This window comes from Pristiophorus japonicus, chromosome 4 (assembly GCF_044704955.1).
Source record: "Pristiophorus japonicus isolate sPriJap1 chromosome 4, sPriJap1.hap1, whole genome shotgun sequence".
Lineage (NCBI taxonomy): Eukaryota > Metazoa > Chordata > Chondrichthyes > Pristiophoridae > Pristiophorus > Pristiophorus japonicus.
Window position 1 is genome coordinate 108,257,743 of NC_091980.1, and position 27,822 is coordinate 108,285,564.

A 27,822-nucleotide genomic window follows, 5' to 3' on the forward strand; every position below is an offset into this window, starting at 1 on the left:
CTCCAACAGTGTGCTGGGATGCCCGCCCCGCAGTGTGTCTCTGTCAGTGTCTCTATCTCTCTGTCTGTCTGTGTGTGTCTCTCACTCTCTGTCTGTCACTGTCTGTGTTTCTGACAGCGAGGGGAGGGGGAGGAGTGGGGTAGAGGGAGAGAGGAGGGGGAGGGAGGGAGGCAGAGGGGGAGGGAGGGAAGGAGAAGTGGTGGAGAGAAGGGGGTGAGGAGAAGGAGAAGGGGGAGGAGGAGAAGGGGAAGGGGAGAGAGGAGAAGAGGAAGAGGGGGGAGAGGGGGAGGAGAAGAGGGGGGAGAGGGAAAGGGGAAAAGGGGGGAGAGGGAAAGGGCAAAGGGGGGGGAGAGGGGAAGGGGAAAGCGGGGGGAGGGGGAAAGGGGAAAGGGGGGGAGAGGGGAAGGAGAAAGGGGGGAGAGGAGAAGAGGGGGGGAAAGGAGAAAGGAGAAGGGGGGAAGGAGAAGGGGGGGGAAGGAGAAGGGGGGGGAGGCTGAACGGGCCAGGCCCGGCCGGGCCCAAGACTTCGGGCAGGGCCCGGTCCCCAGCACCAGATTTACAGGTAGGTGATGTTGGGTCGGGTCGAGTCAGGTGTCCGGGGTCGGGAGCGCGAGTCGGGTGGAGGGAGGGTTGGTTCGGGTAGGGAGAGAGCGCGGGTCGGTTCGTGTCGGGGGCGGGGGGAGGGAGGTCAGGTTGGGTCGGGTCCAGTCTGGGGGGAGGGGGCCGGGAGCGCAGGTCAGGTCGGGGTGTTGTTGGGAGGGAGGGAGGTTCGGGTCGGAGGGAGGGAGGGAGAGGGAGGTCAGGTCGGGTGGGGGGAGGGGGGCGCGCGGGTCGGATTGGGTTGGGTCTGGTCCGGGTTCGGGGGGGGTGGTGGGAGGGAGGTCGCTTCGGTTTGGGTCTGGGGGGGGAGGGAGGGAGGGAGAGGGCGGTCAGGTCGGGTGGGGAGGGGGGGTAGCGCGGGTCGCGTCCGGTCTGGTGCGGGGGCAGGGGGGGAAGCGGGAGTCGGGTCGGTGTCGGGGTCGGGCCCGGTCTGGGGGCGGGGGGGGGGTGGGGGGGATGCGGGAGCTGGGCGTGGGAGGGCAGCCTTATGCATGCAGCCCCAGTGAGGCCATTCGGACAGGGCTAGGGGCTGCGTGCTTCGGGCCCCTCCCACACAGTTTTGGGTGCCTGGAGCTACTGCACATGCGCGCCCACTGTAGCGTGCATGTGAAGAGGTCCCGGCACTGTTTTCAGCGCAGGGACCTAGCTCCGCCCCCTACAACTCGTGCTGCGCCGCGCCTGGCTCAAGAGGACCTGCAGGGAGCCGGAGAATCTGGAAGTTTGTTTTAGGCGCATTTTGTGGCGCGAATACAGGCGTCCAGGTTGGGGCTGCGCCGTTCTAGGCGCGGCCAAAAACTTGGGCCCATAAAGAGCACTGATCAGAGAATTTGCTCCCAAGGTCAACGCATCAATCCACGTCATTCCAAAAATCCACTCCTGCTCCAACTTCTTGTACTCTTATAGATGCCGAGAGGTTGTTTCCCCTGGCTGGTGTGTCTAGAACTAGGTGGCATAGTCTCAGGATAAGGGGTAGACCATTTAATACTGAGATGAGGAGGAATTTCTTCACTCAGAAGTTTGGGAATCTTTGGAATTCTCTACCCCAGGGGGCTGTGAAGGCTGAGTCTTTGAATCGATTCAAGGCTGAGATAGATGGGTTTTTGGACTCTCGCGGAATCCAGGGATATGGAGATCAGGCAGGAAAGTACAGTTGAAGTCAGTGATCAGCCATGATTCTTTTGAATGGTGGAGCAGACTCGAGGGGCCAAATGGCTTACTCCTGTTCCAATCTCTGAAAACTGAAAATGCTGTGAATTACGCATGCTCACTTTATGCCGTTTCTCTAATCCATGATCCTGTTGCATGAAGCTGAGCACCGGGATTGCAGTTTTGTAAAATTTATCCTTTCTTTTCTGTAATGAATTCTCAAAATTTCTATTTGTAAGGTGGAATGGTTGAAGAACGAAGAACTGATTGACCCAACTCAAGATCCTAACTTTTACATCACAATGGACCATAATTTGATCATCAAAAAGGCTCGACTATCAGACACAGCAAATTACACCTGTGTGGCAAAGAATATAGTAGCCAGACGTAGAAGTGCAACTGCAGCTATAACGACATACGGTAACAAGATTTTAAGTCTATGTTTATTGTTAATATAAAGTATGCACAGCTGTTTTTTCAAGAATGGAATTTTTAAAATGATAATTGTTATTGAAACTAAGCATGTTTTACTCTCTCATGTGAGATTTATGAGTGTCTCCAAACTGTAAACATGAATAGATCATACATTTAAAATGCAAAGACACCATCGTCACATCAGTTAGAAACACCCCACTCCTTTTGGAGCATGCATTATGCAATTGTGGTGCCCTCTAGTCATAACTGAGCTAGGTGACCATCTTTCAAACAGCAAATATCCTGAAACAAAATATTAAACATCTAGAAATTATTTTTTAAATTGCTCAGAAATATCCCATTACCACATGGTCTTGACCTCTGCCAATATGTTGATCTCACTGCTCAACTACTATATTATCTAATGACACAACACACAAATATTTGGTAAATCCTTCCCTAATTTGAGCTGTTTTAATTGACAATGAGTGTTATGAATTCGAGTCCGCCTTACATTCCTGCTCTGGTTCAGTGGTGTTAATTGTTCCCATAAGCAATCTGAGTGTCTTTCTTTTATAGCAGCTGATTCACACTGCTACTGTATGACAGCACAACCTGGGGGTGTAATAACAGTACCCCCTTGTGATATGAACAGGATAATTGTGTATTTTGCGTGTATACTGCTTTAATCTCTCCAAATGTGAACCTAACAAACTCTTGGTGAGATAAGGCCTGATACAATTGATAAACTGCTTTATTTCATAGTAAGGTGACAGTTATTGTCAGACTCACTTAGTTCAAACAGTACTTATCTTCACTTAATGATACAAATTACAGAGCATCTCCCATGTCCCCCACATCAGTGGGTCATCTTACTTGACTTAAAGAAGATGACTTCTAACTGTTCCTCCAACACTTCTGACCTCTTGGTCTTGGAAAAAGCCACTATAGCTTTTTCCGCAAAAGAATTCACTGTTTGTACATCCTTCCTGTTTCAAAACACTAGCTGCCAGGCAGTATGCTAGTGTCTCTGTTTACAGCCAAAAAAGGTATCAAAGACTTTCTAACATAATGGGTGTGAGGTGTTTTTCAATTGCTGAGACAGTCTCGTGAATTGTTAGTTACCATATATGGGGAAACAACACAAATATTGCTCACGGAAATTCTAGCGACTAATCTTGTACCTCTAGGCCGGCATGTAAGTTTTGCTGGTGCATTTGAGGGGGTGGAGTGCACTCCCATTTGTATCACTTTGCTGCCAGGCAAACAGATGCAAACTCCCTTCTGTGTCATTATGAATTAGATTATCATGAGGATACTAGTGATCAAAATTGTCCTATTATTCAAACAAACAATATGAATGCACACTAGATAGCCAGATGCACACTACATGCAGAACATCACACGAGGGAAGTAAACACATCAAACCAGACTGCCATGGAAAACAGATGAACATTAGATTTTTTTATGGATCTGACATTCTCTGGATCACCAAGTTGTAAAAATATTTTGAACTGCATTTCTAAAAAAGACCCTTCTCTTTGTCACTGTCCCTATACTGATGAAAGCTGCTTGTCCATTACTTGCCATGACTGCAGAGAAAAACAGTATTTTACAAGAGCAGAGGAATATTTTGTTTTTGTCCATGTACGCAAACATTTTCCAAAAGGAAGGATCAACCTGAATTTAGTCAAATCAAATTATAAACTGACACAAAGTGTCCTAATACAGGCCACAGAATTGGTTTCAAATGTTATCCCTGCAGGAAAGCTGTCAGATTCTGATGTCCACACAGTGCCTCCTTTCAGAATCATGAAATGATAGAAGAGATAATATTTCCTCCTTCATCATCATTAATGCCTATAATGTGGCTGGGACACTCGTTACTCAGTTTATAGCACACTATGATGATTGCATTGTTAAATACATTACTATTGAAATAAACAGATACAGCAAGTTGTTAACTTTTATCTATTCTGCAACACTGTATTTTACGTGTAGATCAAGCAAAAGAAATCTCCATTTAGATCACATGATTTTATTTAAATCTTCCTAAAATACAATCATTTGGAGGGAATTATTTCTTCTGTGTACTGTGTTTAACAATAATGAATGTACAAAAATGAAGGACAGGAAAAGACTAACAGGTCCACCAGGCCTATCCCGTACTGTCATGGTGCAAATTATCATCGAAATATAGAATAATACAGCACAGAAGGAGACCATTCGGCCCATTGACTCTGTGCCAGCTCTTTCGAAGAGGAATCCAGTTAGTTCCACTCCCCCGCTCTTTTCCCATATCTCTGCAATTTTTTCTCCTTCAAGTATTTATCCAGGTCCCTTTTAAAGGCTACTATTGAATCTGTATCAACCACCCTATCAGGCAGTGCATTCCAAATGCTAATGACTCACTGCGTAAAAAGGTTTTTCCTCATGTTTCCGCTGGTTCCTTTGCCAATCACCTTCAATCTGTGCACTCTGGTTATTGACCTTCAGCCATTGGAAACATTTTCTCTTTGTTTACTCCATCTATACCCTTCATTATTTTAAACACACCTATCAAATTGTGTTCAACGTAAGCTCGAGAAACAACACCTCATCTTTCGATTAAGCATTTTACAGCCTTCCAGACTCACCATCGAGTTCAACAATTTCAGATCATAAACACTACCCGCATTTTCTCAGACAGCTGGTGCTGATTCTGCTACTCCCATTTACACCTCTTCCAGACCCATCCTTTGTTTCTTTAGTTGTCCCATGAGCACCCTCTTTTGCCTTGCACCATCATCCCTTTTATCATGCAATCTTTCCTGCCTATCATAGACTTCGCTTTTGTTCTTTCCTCCCATCCCTCCCTTTCCTTGCCACTGTACTTGCTCAAATCCTGTTTCATGTGTAACATTTTCCAGTTCTGATGAAAGGTCATCGACATGAAACTTTAACCCTGTTTCTCTCTCCACAGTTGCTGCCTGACTTGCTGAGTATTTCCAGCATTTTCTTTTTTATTTCAGATTTCCAGCATCTGCAGTATTTTGCTTTTGTATCAAATCTTCTTATAGCCTTCTGTCCTATAAGGAGAACAACCCCAGCTTCTCCAGTCTATCCATGCAACATAAGAACATAAGAATTAGGACCAGGAGTAGGCCATCTAGCCCCTCGAGCCTGCTCCGCCATTCAACAAGATCATGGCTGATCTGGCCGTGGACTCAGCTCCACTTACCCGCCCTCTCCCTGTAACCCTTAATTCCCTTATTGGTTAAAAATCTATCTATCTGTGACTTGAATACATTCAATGAGCTAGCCTCAACTGCTTCCTTGGGCAGAGAATTCCACAGATTCATAACCCTCTGGGAGAAGAAATACCTTCTCAACTCAGTTTTAAATTGGCTCCCCCATATTTTGAGGCTGTGCCCCCTAGTTCTAGTCTCCCCGACCAGTGGAAACAACCTCTCTGCCTCCATCTTGTCTATCCCTTTCATGATTTTAAATGTTTCTATAAGATCACCCCTCATCCTTCTGAACTCCAACGAGTAAAGACCCAGTCTACTCAATCTATCATCATAAGGTAAACCCCTCATCTCCGGAATCAGTCTAGTGAATCGTCTCTGTACCCGCTCCAAATCCAGTATATCCTTCCTTAGGTAAGGTGACCAAAACTGCACGCAGTACTCCAGGTGCGGCCTTACCAATGCCCTATACAGTTGCAGCAGGACCTCCCTACTTTTGTACTCCATCCCTCTCGCAATGAAGGCCAACATTCCATTCGCCTTCCTGATTACCTGCTGCACCTGCAAACTAACTTTTTGGGATTCCTGAACAAGGACCCCCAGGTCCCTCTGCATCTCAGCATGTTGTAATTTCTCCCCATTCAAATAATATTCCCTTTTACTGTTTTTTTTCCCAAGGTGGATGACCTCACACTTTCCGACATTGTATTCCATCTGCCAAACCTTCGCCCATTCGCTTAACCTATTCAAATCTCTTTGCAGCCCCTCTGTGTCCTCTACACAACCCGCTTTCCCACTAATCTTAGTGTCATCTGCAAATTTTGTTACACTACACTCTGTTCCCTCTTCCAGGTCATCTATGTATATTGTAAACAGTTGTGGTCCCAGCACTGATCCCTGTGGCACACCACTAACCACCGATTTCCAACCCGAAAAGGACCCATTTATCCCGACTCTCTGCTTTCTGTTCGCCAGCCAATTCTCTATCCATGCTAATACATTTCCTCTGACTCCGCGTACCTCTATCTTCTGCAGTAACCTTTTGTGTGGCACCTTATCGAATGCCTTTTGGAAATCTAAATACACCACACCCATCGGTACACCTCTATCCACCATGCTCGTTATATCCTCAAAGAATTCCAGTAAATTAGTTAAAAACATGATTTCCCCTTCATGAATCAATGTTGCATCTGCTTGATTGCACTATTCCTATCTAGATGTCCTGCTATTTCTTCCTTAATGATAGTTTCAAGCATTTTCCCCACTACAGATGTTAAGCCTATAGTTACCTGCCTTTTGTCTGCCCCCTTTTTTAAACAGAGGCGTTACATTAGCTGCTTTCCAATCCGCTGGCACCTCCCCAGAGCCCAGAGAATTTTGATAGATTATAACGAATGTATCTGCTATAACTTCCGCCATCTCTTTTAATACCCTGGGATGCATTTCATCAGGACCAGGGGACTTGTCTACCTTGAGTCCCATTAGCCTGGCCAGCACTATCCCCCTAGTGATAGTGATTGTCTCAAGGTCCTCCCTTCCCACATTCCCGTGACCAGCAATTTTTGGCCTGGTTTTTGTGTCTTCCACTGTGAAGACTGAAGCAAAATAATTGTTTAAGGTCTCAGCCATTTCCACATTTCCCATTATTAAATCCCCCTTCTCATCTTCTAAGGGACCAACATTTACTTTAGTCACTCTTTTCCGTTTTATATATCTGTAAAAGCTTTTACTATCTGTTTTTATGTTTTGCACAAGTTTATCTTCGTAATTTATATTTCCTTTCTTTATTGCTTTTTTAGTCATTCTTTGCTGTTGTTTAAAATTTTCCCAATCCTCTAGTTTCCCACTAACCTTGGCCACGTTATACGCATTGGTCTTTGATTTGATACTCTCCTTTATTTCGTTGGTTATCCATGGCTGGTTATCCCTTCTCTTACTGCCCTTCATTTTCACTGGAATATATTTTTGTTGCGCATTATGAAACATTGAAACATAGGCATAGAAACATAGAAAATAGGTGCAGGAGTAGGCCATTCGGTCCTTCTAGCCTGCACCGCCATTCAATGAATTCATGGCTGAACATGCAACTTCAGTACCCCATTCCTGCTTTCTAGCCATTCCCCTTGATCCCCCTAGTCATAAGGACTGCATCTAACTCCTTTTTGAATATATTTAGTGAATTGGCCTCAACAACCTTCTGTAGTAGAGAATTCCACAGGTTCACCACTCTCTGGGTGAAGAAGTTTCTCCTCATCTCGATCCTGAATGGCTTACCCCTTATCCTTAGAGCTATGAAAGAGCTCCTTAAAAGTCCTCCACTGTTCCTCAATTGTGCCACCGTTTAGTCTGTGTTTCTAGTCTACTTTAGCCAACTCTGCCCTCATCCCACTGTAGTCCCCTTTGTTTAAGCGTAGTACGTTTGTTTCTGACACAACTTTCTCACCCTCAATCTGTATTACAAATTCAACCATACTGTGATCACTCATTCCGAGAGGATCTTTTACTCGGAGATCATTTATTTTTCCTGTTTCATTACACAGGACCAGATCGAAGATAGCTTGCTCCCTTGTAGGTCTTGTTACATACTGTTTTAAGAAACAATCCCGTATGCATTCTATGAATTCCTCCTCCAGGCTACCCCGTGCAATTTGAGTTGACCAATCGATATGTAGGTTAAAATCCCCCATGACTACTGCCGTTCTTTTTTCACATGCCTCCATTATTCCCTTGATTATTGCCCGCCCCCCCGTGAAGTTATTATTTGGGGGCCTATAAACTATGCCCATCAGTGACTTTTTCCCCTTACTATCTCTAATCTCCACCCACAATGATTCAACATTTTGTTCATTAGAGCCAATATCGTCTCTCACAACTGCCCTGATATCATCCTTTATTAACAGACATACCCCACCTCCTTTCCCTTCTTGTCTATCTTTCCGAATCGTCAGATACGCCTGTACGTTTAATTCCCAGTCTTGGTCACCCTGCAACCATGTTTCTGTAATGGCCACCAAATCATACCCATTTGTAATGATTTGTGCCGTCAACTCTATTACTTTATTTCGAATGCTGCGTGCATTTAGGTAGAGTGTTTTAATCCTAGTTTTTAAACCATGATTTTTAGTTTTGACCCCTCCTACAGCCCCTTTATATTCAGTGGCCCTTTTCGTTTTTTGCTTTGGGTTTCTCTGCCCTCCACTTTTACTCATCTCCTTTCTGTCTTTTGCTTTTGTCTCCTTTTTGTTTCCCTCTGTCTCCCTGCATTGGTTCCCATCCCCCTGCCATATTAGTTTAACTCCTCCCCAACAGCACTAGCAAACACTCCCCCTAGGACATTGGTTCCGGTCCTGCCCAGGTGCAGACCGTCCGGTTTGTACTGATCCCACCTCCCCCAGAACCTGTTCCAAATCCCCAGGAATTTGAATCCCTCCCTGCTGCACCACTGCTCAAGCCACGTATTCATCTGCGCTATCCTGTGATTCCTACTCTGACTAGCACGTGGCACTGGTAGCAATCCCGAGATTACTACTTTTGAGGTCCTACTTTTTAATTTAGCTCCTAGCTCCTTAAATTCAATCTGCAATCTCTCATCCCTGGAACCATTCTAGTAAATCTCCAAAGCCTTCACGTCCTTCCTAAAGTGTGGTGCCCAGAATTGGACACAATACTCCAGCTGGGGCCGAACTAGAAATTTATATAGGTTTAGCATAACTTCCTGGCTTTTGTACCCTATGCCTCTATTTATAAAGCTCAGGATTCCATATGTTTTATTAACTGCTTTGTTAACCTGTCCTTCCAATTTAATCGATTTGTGCACACACACCTCCAGATCTTTCTCTTCTTACACCCCCATTAAACTTGTATCATTTAACTTGTATTGTCTATCCTCATTCTTCCTACCAAAATATATCACCTCACACTTTTCTACGTTGAAATTCATCGGCCATGTGTCCACCCATTCCACCAGCCTGTCTATGTCCTCTTGAAGTCTATTAATATCTTCCTCACTGTTTACTTCTCTTCTAAGTTTCGTGTCATTAGCAAATTTCAAAATTGTGCCTTGTACCCTCAAGTCTAAATCATTCATGTATATCAAAAACAGAAGTGCTCCTAGTACTGAACCTTGAGGAACTCTACAGTACACCTCCCTCCAGTCCAAAAAACAGTCATTCACCACAACTCTGTTTTCTATCCATTAGCCAATTTTGTATCCAGACTGCTACTGTCCCTTTTAAGCCATAAGCTTCAATTTTGCTAACAAGCCTTATATGTGGTACTTTATCAAACATCTTTTGAAAATCCAGATACAAAACATCAACAGCACTGCCCTCTCTGTTACCTCATCAAAAACCCCAATCAAGTTAGTCAAACACAATTTGCCTTTAACAAATCCATGCTGGCTCTCCTTTATTAATCCATACTTGTCCAAGTGGCTGTTAATTTACTCCCAGATTATGGGGACGAAATTCACCGTCCCTGAAGGGACTGCTACCGTGCGGGGTTTCGGCCGCCAATTTCGATCGGCGATCGGCCGCCGCAGTCAGGTGTTATTCCCTCCCTGAGCCATATTCAGCTGGGGGGGGGCGGGGGGGCGGATTTGAGTGGTGCGCGCTTCCGCCGGAATCGGCGGGGTGAAACCGCGCCAAACGAGCTGTGGCGCGGTGAGGTCTTCAACAGGCTGCCCACTGGAAAATGGCCATGCCCGCGAAATTCAGCAGCAAAAACTGAGGACTTCTTCAGGCAGTGCCCCCGTGAGGTTTTCCAGTCAGTGCACGTATGCGACACCGCTGGAGTTTTGCTGCGATCAGGTCCGTTTGGTAGGGAAATAATTTTATTATATATTACTGTTTTTATTTCAGAATCCAGCATCCGCAGTATTTTGCTTTTGAAATAGTTTTATTAATTCTTTTTGGCTCCGTTAAACCTGCTGAGTGCTGCTCAGAGGTGTTCACAGACTTTTGTATAACTTTCACGTCTGACTCTTTAGTGGAAGCCTGTGGGCTGCAGAGACTTGTTTGAAAGGGTCCACCCTGAGGATGGGAGGAGTGTTGGGAGGGCAACTCCTGGTACACCTGGTCAGAAGCAGGGTGGCAAGCAGGAGAAGGCATCGCCTTCAGCATCATGCAGAGAGGCAGCAGGCAAGGGAGGCAGCAGCCATGATTTGATCATTCTGTGCTAGACCAGGATACCCGCCGTCTTCACCGGCCCAAATCAAGATTGCGGTTGGCTGCTTGGGGACAAGGGAGATCCCCTGTCCACTTGGCTGCTCACTCCACTGCGGAACCCCAGGACAGCGCCAGAGCATGCATACAATGAAGCTCATTGTGCCACCAGGTGCATCATCGAGCAGTGCATAGGCAATCCTTAAGCAGAGGTTCCAGTGCCTGGACTGCTTTGGTGGCACCTTCCAGTACTCTGCTCAACCGGTCTCCATAATCGTCGTGGTCTGCTGCATGCTGCACAACCTGGACATCATGAGGGGACAGCCACTGGAGGTCGAGCCAGCAGTAGCACCTGAGCAGGAGGAGGAGGAGCAGGAAGAGGGGGTTCCCCGTTGCCCCCAGAGCTAGAAAGCATCAACCCATTGCAACCCTGGAAGGGCCGGGTGCAGACTGACCAGCACCCTCTTGGGAAGGTGTATCCTCACATATGTGGAGGTGACTGACACCTCCCCTGCAATCTCCCTCCATGCATTATGTACTGTCTGTCTGCCAGGTCTCCCCACGTCAGGAAACAGTATTCTTCTTCTGTCCTCCACACCGTCCATCAGTGTCTCCAGCTCCATATCAGTGAACCTTTTGGCTCTACTTTCACCTCTTACACCAGCCATCCTTCCAACGTCCTTCCAAACTCCGACCAAACTCCTTCCCCCTCAGGGCCTTGCTGCAAACCTTGGCCTTTAAAAAGGCCAGGGAGCATCTGGCTTGTTAGAAACACATACCTGCATGATGATGGCCCCAAAAAGGTGGGGGGATCACCAGCTTTCCAGCGGTATTGAATTTCGGGCCCTATGTGTCGAAAAGCTTCCCCACCATTGATGTTAAACTGACTGGCCTATAATTGCCAGGTGTATCCTTCTCCTCTTCTTTTGACCAAGGGTGTAACATTTGCAATCGTCCAGTCCTTTGGCACCACCCCTGTATCTAAGGAGGATTGGAAGATTGTAGCCAACACCTCCGAAATTTATACCCTTACTTCCCTCAGCATCCTGGGATGCATCCCATCCAGAGCGGGTGACTTATATACTTTAATCCAGTGTCCCGGAAACCTGCTCATTTTCCCTAGCTTTGGCAAAGTTCTCTTCCTTGGTAAACACAGATGCAAACTACTCATTTTAGTATCTCAGGCATGCCTTCTGCCTCCACCAACAGATCTCTATTTTGGTCCCCAATCGGCCCGCTGCTCCTCTGACAACCCTTTCAGTGTCAATATGCCTATGGGGCTGGATTTTAGGCTTTTCTGTTTTCGGGGAGAAAACGGAGGCGGGGTGGGAAATTTACCGGCCGGGAATAGTTTGCACTTTGGTAAGGAAGTTTTGGCATCTGGCCCTGCGTAAGGAAGGCATGTACTCTTTTTGTGGTGCAAGGATGGGAAACTCACAAACTAAAGTGTTGGGCCATGTGTGCTCCGAGAGAGGGAGGCCTGGGGGGTGGGGGGGAGTGGGGGGAAGGGGGGGTGGCGGGGACCTTAAAAAAAAACACAAAAACATTCCCAAAACATTGCCCACACCACCACAACATAAATCGCTGAAAAAATTAAAAGATCAAGCACTCGCACTTGCCTTTGGAGTCCTTTACCTTCCTCTATGCCGCCGGCTATGCTGGATCGCTCTGATTTCCCAGCGGTCATTGCGGGCGCACTTCTAGGTGGACGGATCGGGCAAAAGTCCAAACTACTGCCAGTGTTGCAACCAAAGCCGTTGCACACCCGGCACAGCTCTTCCCAGTGGTGCTGGTCAACTCCGCCCCAAAACCCAACCGGAGGATCGCGACGAGGCGCAGAAGTCCTGAATGTTGCATTTCACACCGCTCCGGGGCGAAACCCGGAGTGCCAAGGACCGGAAATTCCTGCCCTTGGATTCCATTATGTTAGCTACCAATCTATTCTCATACTGTCTCTTATGTACAACATGACCCTCATCCGCACCCTCCGTCACCCCCTCACCCTCGCAAACAACCAGCCATGAAATCTCCTGGGTGAGGTAAAAGAATAAAGAGAAAAAAACAATTTATGAAAAAGATTATTGGAAATTTCTCTCCTACCCCCAAAGTAACTCTGACATCTAACCTAGTTCTATGGGTAATAAGATATATTCATGTCCCCTGCTCCTCTATACCCTATCTAGCTCAAATAGCCTATCCTCATGGATTGAATGTAATCTTTTAATTACTTTAAAACCTCAATCAAGTTTCCTTGAAGTCTATGCTCTTCTGGAAAGCCCTAGTTCTCTAAGTCTGTTGTGATAACTAAGAGCCTTTAAATTAGATATCAATCTTGTGGCTTTTTTCTGAACCTTTTCCATGTGAAGGGACCAAAACTGGACACACCATTCCAAATGAGACATAAGTAAGATCTTATACGGAGACAATATAGTATTTTTTTGTTTGGTATTTAATCATACTAGCACTCTATTTGCTTTTGCAATAGTCTTGTGGCACTGATCGTGGATCTGAAGAGATTCATGTACTATAATACCTAGATCTTTCTCCTGCTCAATAGCATTAAGCTTACAACCCATGCTTGCTGTTGCATAACATAACATGTATTCATATTAAATGGCATCTTCCAGATCTGGGCTCATTCCCCCCATCACATCTAGATTTGCCTGTAATCCGTTTTTCTCATCTAAGATCCTAACACACATACATATATTTGTATTATCCACAAACTTGTAGATTGTTCCCCCAATGCCTTCATCATAGTCATTAATATAGATGCTGGAGACTAACAGCCCTAACACTGATCTCTGCGGCACTCCTCTAGTAACTGGTCCCCATGCAGAAACATCACAATTAATAACAATCTTCTGTTAACAAGAATGCAACCAATTCCTTAACCAACCCAAAACCTGCTCTCTAATCCCACAGGACACGATCTTATTAAGTAGCATATTATGTGGCACTTTATGAAATGCTTTTAGAAAATCAAGGTACACCGTATTAGCCTGGTGACATATACCATTCAACTTTAAAAAATTCAACCAGGTTAGTGAGACAAGACCTTTTTTTTTACGGAAGCCATGTTAAGACTCAAATAATTCCTTCTTTGTCAAGGTAAGTGTACAGTGTATCTCCAATGAGCCCTTCGCAAACTTGTCTCAGACTAAAGTCAGGCTAATGTGCCTGTAGTTTGCCAGTTCAGATTTATTGGCCCTAATAATCTGAAGGCAGCTCCTGAGCGGGGGCGGGGGGAGGTGCTGGAGATTGAATTGTGTGGTTGAAATCCGGAAATCAACTCAGCTGGTTGGAATCTGCGATCGCAACTCACTTGAAGCTATTGTTTTTGAATTCTGGGTTCTGCGTCGCCAAGCTGCGCAGTAGGCGTGGTGCGCACCGGCATGACGCAACCTCAGCTCTGTTTAAAATGACAATGCACAGATGGCATTTGGAGGTGTTCATGATGGATGGTGCGCATAGAGCAAGGGCAGCACCCATTGTCAATGACACGTCACTGCAATTACTGCTGGGTGCAGCCAGGAGATGGAGGGACATACTTTTCCCCAGCAATGGGAGGAAGAACCTGCATCTCACCAAGAAGGGATGGTTGGAGGTAGCCGAGGAGATGAGCAGCAGGACCGTTGTGCCCAGGTCTTGAATGCAATACAGGAAGTGGTTTAATGACCTAACCAGGTTGGGAAAAGTGAGTACATTTCCTGATTCAACTACATCCTGTGGTCGAAATCCCCCCATCTCTTCATGCTATCTTGCAAAGCGTTCTCTTTCACATTGGTCCTTACATCCACACAAGCACCCAGCCTTCACTTTCTATGCCTCTCATCACCTCCCCATTTATCCATCCCCTGTTGCCACTCACCCCAACGCTTATGCTATGTGATACATCTGTCTCAGTCACCCTCACCGAATGCACTGCACCCATTGGGTGAACACCTGACCTTCATTTTCTCACAGATCTGTTACTTCGCCCCTTCTAGGAGATGACAGCACAAAATGCAAGGGAGAGGACTGGAGGTGGACCACCACAAATAGACCAGCTCACAGATACAGAGAACGAGGGCTGGAGATAAGTGGCACATCTGCAAACCTCTCAGTCAGAAATGGAGAGACAGGGAACTTGCAGATAGCTGGTGACTGAATTATAAATAGCTCTGACACACATATTCTAACTTTATTTCATCAATGACTGAACTATGAGAAGACTGAGTATGGTGATTGTCAAGATTGTAACTTTGCCATGATTAAATCATATCCCTTTTTTTGTCTTCCAGGGTATTCATGCATACAGCAAGTGTTGCTGGATATTCATATGTACAATTCCTCAGAGGACCTCATTCCTTCTGAGGTGCACTGTCACAGGACGTACAGCCATGCACCAGATCAAATACTCGCACTTCGGTGGGTCCAATTAGAAAGTTAGTTGAGTTTTCACTTGATGATTCACAATTCACAAGTGAACAGGAGCAGACACTGGTGGCAGGGACAGCTGTGGAGAGTTCTCTCCGAGCTCTGCTCAGGAGTAGGCAACAGAAGGAGCACGCGGCAAATCAATCCCACCCACCCCTTCCCTCGACGAATGTCTGTCCCACCTGTAACAGGGTCTGTGGCTCTCATATTGGACTGTTCAGCCACCAAAGAACTCACTTCAGGAGTGGAAGCAAGTCTTCCTTGATTCTGAGGGACTGCCTATGATGATGATGCTCAGCTGGACACAGATGCTGAACCCCGGTGGCTATTGTTGAGAATGAAAATGCTAGAGGTACATCAGCAACATAGCCAGGTATTGACAGCTGTACTACGCACACGCTCCACAATACTGGAGAGGATGGAGGAGTCCAACTCGATCGCTACTGGATTTGTGGTGCAGGGAATTGCGTGAATGTCTGCCATGGAGAGAGTAGTTGCCACCATGGAGAATTCAGCATGGCCCTCAAATGAGTCCATGCAGGCCATGACCACGGCTGTGCAGGAGATGTCTGCCATCTTAAACAGGATGACAGCCATCATATCCGTGGTCTTACTGATTTCCAACACACTGCTCTGCAGCAGAGTGGTAGGAGTGATATGGTGCTGGCTGAGGAGATTGATGATGGTGAAAGGGGGCATGGAAGTGGGGACTCGACTCAAAGTGTTCCCACTTTCCACCTGTTACCCCCACATCATCCAGTACCCGACATGCTGAATTGTCTCCCATGGGCCGAGTTTTCCCCTGCACAGGTGCAGGTGGAGCAGTCTTTGGAGGGGCCCTACAGGCTCCAAATCCCAAAGGACATAGGCCAAAAGCATTTCAGCAGTAAGGGCAGGGATATGAGCAGCCTGCTGCCCCCTCTGCTGAAGCCACAAAGGATGCACCATGTAGAAATGGTAGGGAAACACAAGTTCAATAAATTGTAATTCGAAAAGGGTACGCTCGTGGGTGTTTTTGTTAAAATATTATGCTGTTAAGTTTCCTTCTTTTATAATGCCACATAAAATTAATTGATTAACATCACTTCTACGTCTTGCCAATTATTGCATCGTGAGTGCGAACTCACCCTTTCCCTTGTTTGGGTGGATTGTTTGCCAGGGTTGGGAGTTAAGTAAACTTCCCGTGATGACAATAGCCAGAATGAACGGGCACTTGGATTCGTCTCTCCGGCTTGATTCCTACAGGTATTCCTGTGGAAGTACAGCTCTTCCGAGAGATCAAGGAAGCTGAGCCACTGTCTGTAAACCCTGTGACATGGGTAGTGTCACGTGACTTTGACCCCACTCCTGTGTCTCCCCCTCCTGTGTCTCCCCCTCCTGTGCCCCTCCCCCTCCTGTGCCTTTCCCTCCTGTGCCCCTCCCTCCTGTCCCCCTCTCTCCTGTGCCCCTCCCCCCTGTGCCTTTCCCTCCTATGCCCCTCCCCCCCTGTGCCCCTCCCCCCCGTGCCCTCCCCTCCCTCCTGTGCCCCTCCCTCCCTCCTGTGCATGTGCTGATCCCAACACAGCAGGTCATCATTGCTGTGGATGGTGATGGTCTTCCTTTTCTGATGTACTGTCAAACACATCCAACGCAGCTCCCATCCTGATCTTGACAGTTTTAAAGCCTCCAGAGTTGAGAGAAAGCTGCATCCACACAGGAACTCTCCATCAAACATTTGCCAGAGGGAACAGAGACACAAGCTAAAATAAGTGAGCTTTTATTCAGATAGGGCAACCATTATTTTGAATACCCACCTCAATTTTGCCTTCGTTTCACGAGTCAGCTTCCTGACCCCTGGGAAACCCATGCTGGTGATGTTACATTTGAAGGTATGTTAAATTCAATTTCAAAACACCTTACTGACATCTCCTAAGGATGTCAATTGCACCAATAACTACCTGCCCACCTGCAGTAATTAAAGCCCCAACTTTGGCGTGTAGGTTACTTGTAGTCAATCTGTCTATATCTCTATGCAACTTCCTTGCATCCACCTCACAGCTTACTTTCCCACCTAACTTTGTATTATCAGCAAACTTGGATACGTTACACAGTCCCTTCATCTAAGTCATTAATAAGATTGTAAGTAGCTGAGGCCCAAGCACTGATCGTTACAGGACCCCATTAGTTATAACCTGCTAACCCCAAAAAAGTCCTGTTTATTCCTATACTCTGTTTTCTGTCCATTACCCAATCCTCAATCCATGCTAATATATTACCCCAATCCCATGAGTCCTAATTTTGTGTAATAACCTCCTGTGTTGCACCTTATTAAGTGCTTTTTCAAAATCCAAATACACTACATCTACTGGTTCTTCCTTATCCATCCTACTAGTTACATCTTCAAAAAACACAATTTCATTTTCATAAAACCATGTTGACTCTGTCTAATCATATTACGCTCTTCTAAGTGCTCTGTTACCATGTTGCTAATAATAAATTCGAGCATTTTGCCGACTATTGATGTCAGGTTAATCTGTTTTTTTCTTTTCCTCCTTTCTTAAATAGCAGCATTATGTTTGCTACCAGTTCTAGAATCTAAGGAATTATGGAAAATGAATACTAGTGCATCCAATATATCTTCAGTTATCATTTTTAAAACTCTAGGATGCAGGTCGTCAGGTCCAGGGGATTTATGGCCACTTACTCCCATTAATTTCTACAATACTATGGGGCAGAAATTCGGTCGCGCTTCTGTTGTGCCATTAATCGAGGCGGAGCGGTACTTTTAATGCCTTGAAAATGTTTGTGCCTCCCGCCCAGAAATTCATCAGAATCGGTCGAAGAGCTGACAGGGGTGCTAAGTTAACCGTTGGGCACCAGAGCTGGGGGTGCCATAACAAAAAATGTCAGCGCTAAATCTCACTTTTGCTGAACTCTGATTAAGATCCCGGCAAAAGCCGAGTCTTAAAGGCATGAACTAGTAATGCATGCATTAAAGTTTTCAAAATCACTTTTCTCAAGCTGAACTCATATTTCTGTCAGCCACTGCAAACTCGGAGGCTCACCACCGTGTTGTGTGTAAACGTTGCACTGACTGTGACCTCCTAGGGAAACGCTTCCTCATCCCTTTAAGTAGCCACCAGTTAACGACACTGCAAGCCTGTAACGACTGTTTTTCCAGACGTTGTTATTGGTTGGTGCTCAATGAGGCACATGCACCGAAATTAGCGACCGGGATGCAAGCGGTGCATTGCACTAGGCTGACATCATGATCGGAGTGATTGTCAGCAGCCAGGCACTAGCGGTTTGCACCCCGGTGAACCGCTAATCAATTTACCGTTGGGGTGCTAAAAGCTGCACACTGGGTCGCTAAACTCTAACGCTCACATTCATGCCTCCGCTGGCCACTAACTGAGGTGATAGACAATCGAAAATCCAGCCCTAAGTCCTTACTTATACTGACTTCTTTAAGTTCCTCATTCTCTCTAGACCCTTGGTTTCCCATTATTTCCAGAATGTTTTTTGTGTCTTCTGTCGTACGATGGGTACAAAGTATTTGTTTAATGTCTCTGCTATTTCCTTATTCCCCATTATAATTTCTTCTGTCTCTGCCTCCAGTGGGCTCATATTTACTTTCACTAATCTCTTCCTATGTACAAACCGATAGAAACACTTACAATCTGTTTTTATGTCTCTTGCTAATTTACTCTCATAGTCTTTTTTCTCTTTCTTTATCAATTTCTTTGTCCTCCTTTGCTGAATTCTAAAACTATCCCAATCCTCAGACTTACTACTCTTTTTGGCAACATTATAAGCCTCTTCCTTTGATCTAATATTATCTTTAACTTCTCTTGTTAGCCACAGTTGGATCACTTTTCCTGTGGGATTTATGTGCCTTAAATGAATGTATATTTATTGTAAATTATGTATTAACTCGTTAAATGCTAGCGATTGCTGGTCTACCATCATCACCTTTTAATGTAGTTTCCCAATATGCCTTAGACAACTCACCACTCATACCTATGTAGTTTGCTTTGTTTAGATTTAGGACCCTAGTTTCGGATTTAACCAAATCACTTTCAGACTCAATATAAAATTCTATCATATTATGGTCACTCTTCCCTAAAAGTCCCTTTACTACAAGGTTATTAATTAACCCTTTCTCATTGCATAATACCAGATCTAAAATAGCCTGTTCCCGAATTGGTTCATCAACGTATTCCTCCACACTATTACTGCAAATTTGGTTTGCCCAGTCTATATGTTGATTAAAGTCCCTGATGATTACTCTAATAACTTTTATGCCGCAGCCTCTGCTACCGGTGCTCCCACTCAGATCTGTTGTGTCCTGGATCTTCTCCGGTGTTCCCTTTATGCCGCTGCCACCACTCCCGCTCAGTTCCGTACTGTCCCAGCAAGCTGTTAAATATATGATCAAGGGGCTCGCAAGGCACAGCCCCCATTTCATTGCATATCCTCGGGTGAAAGCTATCAGGACTGGCAGTCACCTCTTTTTGAGATCCCTTATTCCAGCCAGGACTATATTCACATCCAATTTTACACTTTCAGCTTTTGTATCAACCTTATGAATTAGTATTGGTAACACAGCAATGTCTTCCATAGTGAGCCCTGATGCAAAGAACTAATTTAGAACCTCTGCTGAACCTGGCCTGAGCAATTCTTCAATGGCCCTATACAACCCTTAATTGCCTTCTGCTTCCTAACCTAACTAAAAAAAAGACCTTGCTATTACGACCACACTTCTTCATTATCTGATAATAGCTATTGTTGTGTTTAACGGTGATCAATAATAGGAAGCTAGGAAAAATTTGAAGAGTAATTAAAGCTCTGTTTTTGAGTCTGAGTCCATTTTAAGTCATTATCCATTATGATGGTCGCAGCTGTTCATTGTTAAAAGAAACATCAAGAGAATGTGAAAAACTGAAAAACAAGTGCCAGAGACCAGTTAGGAAAAAGGATTAATAAACAGAAGATGGCTTGCTAATTGGTATAATAGACTTTGAATGGAAAGAAAAAAAGGCCTTTGTTCCACATAAATCCACCAGCTCAATTTGATTTTACGAAGGCAGCTAGATAAAGCGATTTGAAAGATTTAAAATTGCTTCAGGCTTAGATAGAAAAAGATCTTTCTACTTCTTGTGGATGTGGAAGATCTCATGAATACCTTATCAGAAAATCTTTCCATATTGCGATGGATTACAGTATAAACTTTTCTAGGCCATAAATAACTCCCTCTTGAATATATCCAACGAACTGGCATCAACCACTCTCTGCGGTAGGGAATTCCATAGGTTAACAACTCTCTGAGTGAAGAAGTTTCTCCTCATCTCAGTCCTAACTGGCTTACCCCTTATCCTTACACTGTGTCCTGTGGTTCTGGACTTCCCCAACATCAGGAACATTCTTCCTGCATCTAACCTGTCCAGTCCTGTCAGAATTTTATATGATTCTATGAGATCCCCTCTCATCCTTCAAAGCTTCAGTGAATAAAGGCCCAGTCGATCCAGTTTCTCCTCATATGTCAGTCCAGCCAACCCGGGAATCAGTCTGGTGAATCTTCGCTGCACTCCCTCAATAGCAAGAACGTCCTTCCACAGATTAGGAGACCAAAACTGAACACAATATTCCAGGTGAGGCCTCACCAAGGCCCTGTACAACTGCAGTTAGACCTCCCTGCTCCTATGCTCAAAGCCCCTAGCTATGAAGGCCAACATACCATTTGCCTTCTTCACCGCCTGCTGTACCTGCATGCCAACTTTCAATGACTGATGTACCATGACACCCAGGTCTCATTGCACCTCCCCTTTTCCTAATCTGCCGCCATTCAGATAATATTCTGCCTTCGTGTTTTTGTCCCCAAAGTGGATAACCTCACATTTATCCACATTATACTGCATCTGCCATGCATTTGCCCACTCACCTAACCTGTCCAAGTCACTCTGCGGCCTCTTAGCATCCTCCTCATAGCTCACACCGTCACCCAGTTTAGTGTCATCTGCAAACTTGAAGATATTACACTCAATTCCTTCATCTAAATCATTAATGTATATTGTAAAGAGCTGGGGTCCCAGCACTGAGTCGTGCGGCACCCCACTAGTCACTGCCTGCCATTCTGAAAAGGACCCATTTATCCCAACTCTCTGCTTCCTGTCTATCCACGTCAGTACATTACCCTCAATACCATGTGCTTTGATTTTGCACACCAATCTCTTGTGTGGGACCTTGTCAAAAGCCTTTTGAAAGTCCAAATACACCACATCCACTGATTCTCCCTTGTCCAATCTATTAGTTACATCCTCAAAAAATTCCAGAAGATTTGTCAAGCATGATTTCCCTTTCACAAATCCATGTCAACTTGGACTGATCCTGTCACTGCTTTCCAAATGCGCTGTTACTTCATTTTTAATAATTGATTCCAACATTTTCCCCACTACTGATGTCAGGCTAACCGATCTATAATTACCCGTTTTCTCTCTCCCGCCTTTTCTAAAAAGTGCTGTTACATTAGCTACCCTCTGGGGCCACTTCCTTAAGTACTCTGGGATGCAGACTCTCTGGCCCCGGGAATTTATCGGCCTTCAATCCCATCAATTTCCCGAACACAATTTCCCACCTAATAAGGATATCCTTCAGTTCCTCCTTCTCTTTAGACCTCAGTCCCCTCATACTTCCGGAAGGTTATTTGTGTCTTCCTTCATGAAGACGAACCAAAGTATTTGTTCAACTGGTTTGCCATTTCTTTGTTCCCCATTATGAATTCACCTGAATCTGACTGCAAGGGACCTACGTTTGTCTTCACTAATCTTTTTCTCTTCACATATCTATAGATTTTATATTTTTTATATTCGTGGCAAGTTTCCTCTCATACTCTATTTTCCTCCTCTGAATTAAACCCTTTGTCCTCCTCTGCTGAATTCTAAATTTCTCCCAGTCCTCAGGTTTGCTGCTTTTTCTGGCCAATTTATATGCCTCTTCCTTGGATTTAACACGATCCTTAATTTCCCTTGTTAGCCATGGTTGAGCCACATTCCCCGTTTTATTTTTACTCCAGACAGGGATGTACAATTGTTGAAGTTCATCCATGTGATCTTTAAATGTTTGCCATTGCCGATCCACCGTCAACCCTTTAAGTATCATTTGCCAGTCTATTCTAGCCAATTCATGTCTCATAATTCACGTCTCATACCATCGAAGTTAACTTTCCTTAAGTTCAGGACCCTAGTCTCTGAATTAACTGTGTCACTCTCCATCTTAATAAGGAATTCTTCCATATTATGGTCACTCTTCCCCAAGGGGCCTCGCTCAAAAAGATTGCTAATTAGTCCCTTCTCATTACACATCACCCAGTCTAGGATGGCCTGCCCTCTAGTTGGTTCCTCGACATATTGGTCCAGAAAACCATCCCTAATACACTCCAAGAAATCCTCCTCCATTGTATTGCTACCAGTTTGGATAGCCCAATCTATATGTAGATTAAAGTCGCCCATGATAACTGCTGTACCTTTATTGCATGCATCCCTAATTTTTTGTTTGATGCTGTCCCCAACCTCACTACTACTGTTTGGTGGTCTGTACACAACTCCCACTAGCGTTTTCTGCCCTTTGGTTATCGCAAGCTCCACCCATACAGATTCCACTTCATCCAAGTTAATGTCCTTTCTTACTATTGCATTAATTTCCTCTTTAACCAGCAACGCTACCCCACCTCCTTTTCCTTTCTGTCTATCCTTCCAGAATGTTGAATACCCCTGGATGTTGAGTTTCCAGCCTTGGTCACCCTGGAGCCATGTCTCCGTGATGCCTATTATATCACATTCATTAATTGCTGCCTGTGCAGTTAATTCGTCCACCTTATTACGAATATTCCTCGCATTGAGGCACAAGCCTTCAGGCTTGTCTTTTTAACACACTTTGCACTTTTAGAATTTTACTGCAATGTGGCTCTTTTTGATTTTTGCCTTGGGTTTCTCTGCCCTCCACTTTTAATTTTCTTTTTTCTATCTTTTGCTTCTGCCTCTATTTTACTTCCCTCTGTTTCCCTGCATAGGTTCCCATCCCCCTGCCATATTAGTTTAACCCCTCCCCAACAGCACTAGCAAACACTCCCCCTAGGACATTGGTTTCTGTCCTGCCCAGGTGCAGATCGTCCGGTTTGTACTGGTCCCACCTTCCCCAGAACCGGTTCCAATGTCCCAGGAATTTGAATCCCTCTCTTCTGCACCACTCCTCAAGCCACGTATTCATCTGAGCTATCCTGCGATTCCTACTCTGACTAGCACGTGGCACTGGTAGCAATCCTGAGATTACTACTTTTGAAGTCCTACGTTTTAATTTAACTCTTAGCTCCCTAAATTCAGCTTGTAGGACCTCATCCCATTTCTTACCTATTTTGTTAGTACCTATAAGCACCACAACAACTGGCTGTTCACCCTCCCTTTACAAAATTTCCTGCACCCGCTCTGTGACATCCTTGACCCTTGCACCAGGGAGGCAACCCCATCCTGGAGTCTCGATTGCGGCCGCAGAAATGTCTATCTATTCCCCTTACAGTAGAATCCCCTACCACTATAGCTCTCCTACTCTTTTTCCTGCCCTTCTGTGCAGCAGAGCCACCCATGGTGCCATGACCATGGCTGCTGCTGCTCTCCCCTGATGAGTCATCCCCCTCAACAGTACCCAAAATGGTGTATCTGTTTTGCAGGGGATGACCGCAGGGTACCCCTGCACTACCTTCCTTCCACTGGTCTTCCTGTTAGAAGTTAGAAAAAGATTAGTCTAGATAGGGTGTGAATGGCGGAATAATTACTAGTTGCCATGGGAAATAGAGAGAAACAATTACCTAAGATCGGGAAGGGGGTGGTGTTAAAAAAAGGAGGAAAGGGAGCAAAATATGGGTAAAGGTTATGGTCTGAAATTGTTGAACTCGACGTTGAGTCCAGAAGGCTATAAACTGCCTAAATGAAAGATGAGGTGCTGTTCCTTGAACTTGCGTTGAGCTTCTTTGAAACAGTGTAGAAGGCCGAGGCAGGAGATGTCAGGGTGGGATTGGAGTGAGTAATTAAAGTTGCAGGCGACCGGAAGCTCAGAGTCACACTTATGGACTGAACGGAGGTGTTCCGCAAAGCGGCCATCCAATCTACGCTTGGTCTCCCCATTGTGGTGGAGACCACATCGTGAGCAGCGAATACAGTATACTAAATTGAAAGAAGTACAAATAAATCGTCGTTTCACCTGGAAGGAGTATTTGGGGCCCTGGACAGTGGGAAGGGAGGAGGTAAAACGGCAGGTGTTGCATCTCCTGTGCTTGCACGGGAAGGTGCCATGGGAAGGGGAGTGGGTGCTGGGGGTGACTGCGGAATGGACCAGGGTGTCGTGAAGGGAGTGGTCCCTTCAGAATGCTGAGAGGGGAGGGGAGGGGAAGATGTGATTGGTGGTAGGATCACGCTGGGGGTTGCGGAAATGACAGAGGATGATCAGTTGAATGCGGAGGCTGGTGGGGTGGAAGGTGAGGACAAGGGGAACCCTGTCATGGTTCTGAGAGGGAGGGGAAAGGGTGAGAGCAGAGGTGCGGGAAATAGAACAGACATGGTCAAGGACCATGTTAACCACGGCAGAGGGAAATCCTCGGTTGAGGAAAAGGTCAGAGGCACTAGTGTTAAAGCTGGCATCGTCAGAGCAGATGCGATGGAGGTGGAGAAACTGGCAGAATGGAATGGAGTCGTTACAGGATGTGGGTTGGGAGAAATTGTAGTCCAAGTAGCTGTGGGAGTCAGTGGGCTTATAGTGAACGTTTGTCAATAGTCTATCCCCAGAAATGGAGACAGAGAAGTCGAGGAAGGGAAGAGTCGGAGATGGACCATGTGAAGGTGAGGGAAGGATGGAAATTGGAATCAAAGTGAATCAAAGATACCATCATCAATGTACTGGAAAAAAAGGCGAGGGAGGGGACCTGCATAGGACTGGAACAAAGAATGTTCCACAATCGCACAAAAAGGCAGGCATAGCTAGGAGCCATATGTTACATCCAATCAGTAATAGAAGATAAAAAATATGCTTCAAGCAAATCAGATCTGTAAGCTGATCAAGGAATAAAAGGATGGCTGAAAAAAAAAATGAAAGCTGGTGATATACTGATTCCATATTTGGCCATCGCAGGAGGATTTACATTTCAGGATGGGCTTCCATTTTCGATTGGTAATGTGCTCAGATCTTTTTACAGAATACCAGCAGAACACCAAGGGACTGAAAACTCAGAGTTTGTGGTTGTCAGCCCAATGTGGACGGTAGAAACTTCACATACCCATTCTGAGATTTGTATGAGAAACTATCAAATTCTTCAGGCTAACCATACTCTAGACATTAACTTGAAGTGATCATATGCAAGAAAGAATAAAATAATTTGCATTTATATAGCGCCTTTCACAACCTGAGAACATCACAAAGCATTTTACAGCCATTGAAGTACTTTTGAAATGTAGTCACTGTTGTAATGTAGGAAACGCAGCAGACAATTTGTGCACAGCAAGGTCCACAAACACCAACGTGATAATGATCCGATATCTGTTTTAATGATGATGAGCAGTAAATATTGGCCATGACAGCAGGGAGAACTCCCCTACTCATCTTCAAAATAGTGCCATGGCATCTCTTATGTTCATCTGAGAGGGCAGATGGGGCCTCAGTTTAGCATCTCATCCAAAAGACAGCACCCACAGCAATGCAGTGCTCCCTCAATAGTGCACTGGGATTGTCAGCCTAGATTTTGCTGCTCAAGTCTCTGGACCGACAACCTTTTGACTCCAAGGCATGAGTGCTACCCACTGAGCCACAGCTGACAACAGATCTGAAGAGCCTTATTGGTGTCCAACATGATTTTATTAACCAAGTCTTGAAGCATAAGTTAACCAATAAAGTAAGAAAACTTTATGGCATGCATAAACTCATTAATAGATAAGCAAGGAAAGGATATGGTTGACTCACTTTTATAATCTCACACTCACATTTCTGATTGGTAAGTCAAGTAGTGGCATGTGATGAGATTTCTATGGGCCTCATTTGTATTTCCTATTAAAGTCTACAAACACTAAATAAATGCCTCGGCTTTCTGTGTCAGTATTTATTCACCTCACAGTTGTATTTTAGTGCTTCTTGCTTTGGGGAATAATGCATTTTATGACTTACAAATGGAACATGTTTTTCCCTGAGTATTTGAAAAACTGTTAATTCACTCCCTGAATGCGGCTTTTCAAATGCTGTTTAGCAGTCAATATGATATTACTGAACTATAGCGTCAGACATTTCACCAGGTGGTGCTCATTTTGTACTTGCCTTGATATGACTGAGAATGAACATTATGTGCAAAATGTGTCAGTAATATCAAAGAAGCCCCAACAATAAAATAGGCACAACTCTGCTACCTACCTTTTTTACTCTGCCTATGTAGAGAGCAAATTGTAGAATAAGGTAATTAGAAGAAAAATGTTTTCAGGTTTTCAGTATTTGTCTAAAATAAATCATCAATAGAGTATTGGGATTATCCTAATACAGCATATTATATCAAATTCAATTAAATTGGATATAAGTAATGCTGCAATTCAACTAACCAGGAAATACATTGTGGTACATTATGTAAAATTTGTTTTCGGCTCTTCCTAAAAATATCATTTATTAAATATATCTTTAGCACATTACTCTGCAAAGCAGGAAATAGTCAACACTTGTTGCCTTTGTAATAAGGAAACATTGCAACACTGAGTCTATATAATTATATAATGGCACGTAATTTGCAGTCAGCGGCGAAGGAAAGGCATTTGCCGCTGACCCAGAAGTAAGCTTCCTACAAAGATCTCGCGATCTCTGTGGCGAAAAGTTCGGGTTTTCTGACGTGTAATTGAAATCAATGCAAGTTAATGGGGATTCTCAGTGGAGAGCTGCTGTGATGTCAAAAGCTGTCTAAGCAGCCAATCAAATAGCAGAATTCTCACAGACAGCGAACCAGGAAGTGAGTAAGCGCCTTTGATTCTAACTTATTTTAAATGTGAGAGAGAGCAAAACAAAGATGGGGGCTCTCATTTGGGTAAAAGGTAAAACCTGAAATAAAGATTAAATCATTTTTTTAAAGTTTTGTTTAAAAATGTAATTTTTATTAAAATGGATAAATTTGACACTCCACAAAATTAAAATTAGGTTTTCAAGCCCACAAATGTAGTCGAGCAGTTACTACACTGTTGAAACCTCAGGTACACCTAATCCAAAAGGGTCTAATGTTTACTGTGGTATTTAACAGCAGTATTAATGCGACACAGCCAAAGTTTTCATCCGTTTCCACGATTTGACAGATCACACTGATTGCTGGTTCTGGGGGATGCGGGGTGGGTATGGGTGGGGGGCAGGGCACGGTGCAGCCTGTGGAGGAGCAGCAAGTAACAGACCACAACTTCAGGATTTCCGCTTTAGATTGCACATGCGCTAAATCGTGAAGTTGCGGTCAGTTTCAAAGGCGAAATGACGGCGAACACTGCCAGTTCGCTGTCATCTGGACCGCAAGTTCCAGACCATTCATAGTTATTATACCTCAAAAGCTGTTTCTTTGGATGAGAAGCACTTTGGGATGTCCTAAGGATGTGAATGAGGTGCACTATAAGTGCAAGTCCACCCACCCATTCGTTTTTTATTTAACTTTCACACTTTGAACTTTCTGGTCTTTGCCACATCTATCTGCCATGGATATAAGATTATGTATATTTATGCATTTGCGAGGTCTTCAAAAATCAGGACCTAATGGGGGCATTTTAACCCCAAAAAACAGGTGGGTTGGTGTCGGGTGAAAGGTTAAAGTTTTAAAAATCTGAATC

At 44.7% G+C, this 27,822-nt stretch overlaps 1 protein-coding gene across 1 annotated transcript in view; it reads left to right on the forward strand.

Annotated features, from left to right (window-relative positions):
• The window catches only part of unc5a (unc-5 netrin receptor A), a 712,676-nt gene that overhangs the window by 449,996 nt on the left and 234,858 nt on the right, over nucleotides 1–27,822 (forward strand). Inside the window, exon 5 of the mRNA XM_070877285.1 lies at nucleotides 1,986–2,166. Coding sequence (XP_070733386.1) covers nucleotides 1,986–2,166 — 181 coding nt within the window. The remainder of the gene's footprint in view (nucleotides 1–1,985; nucleotides 2,167–27,822) is intronic.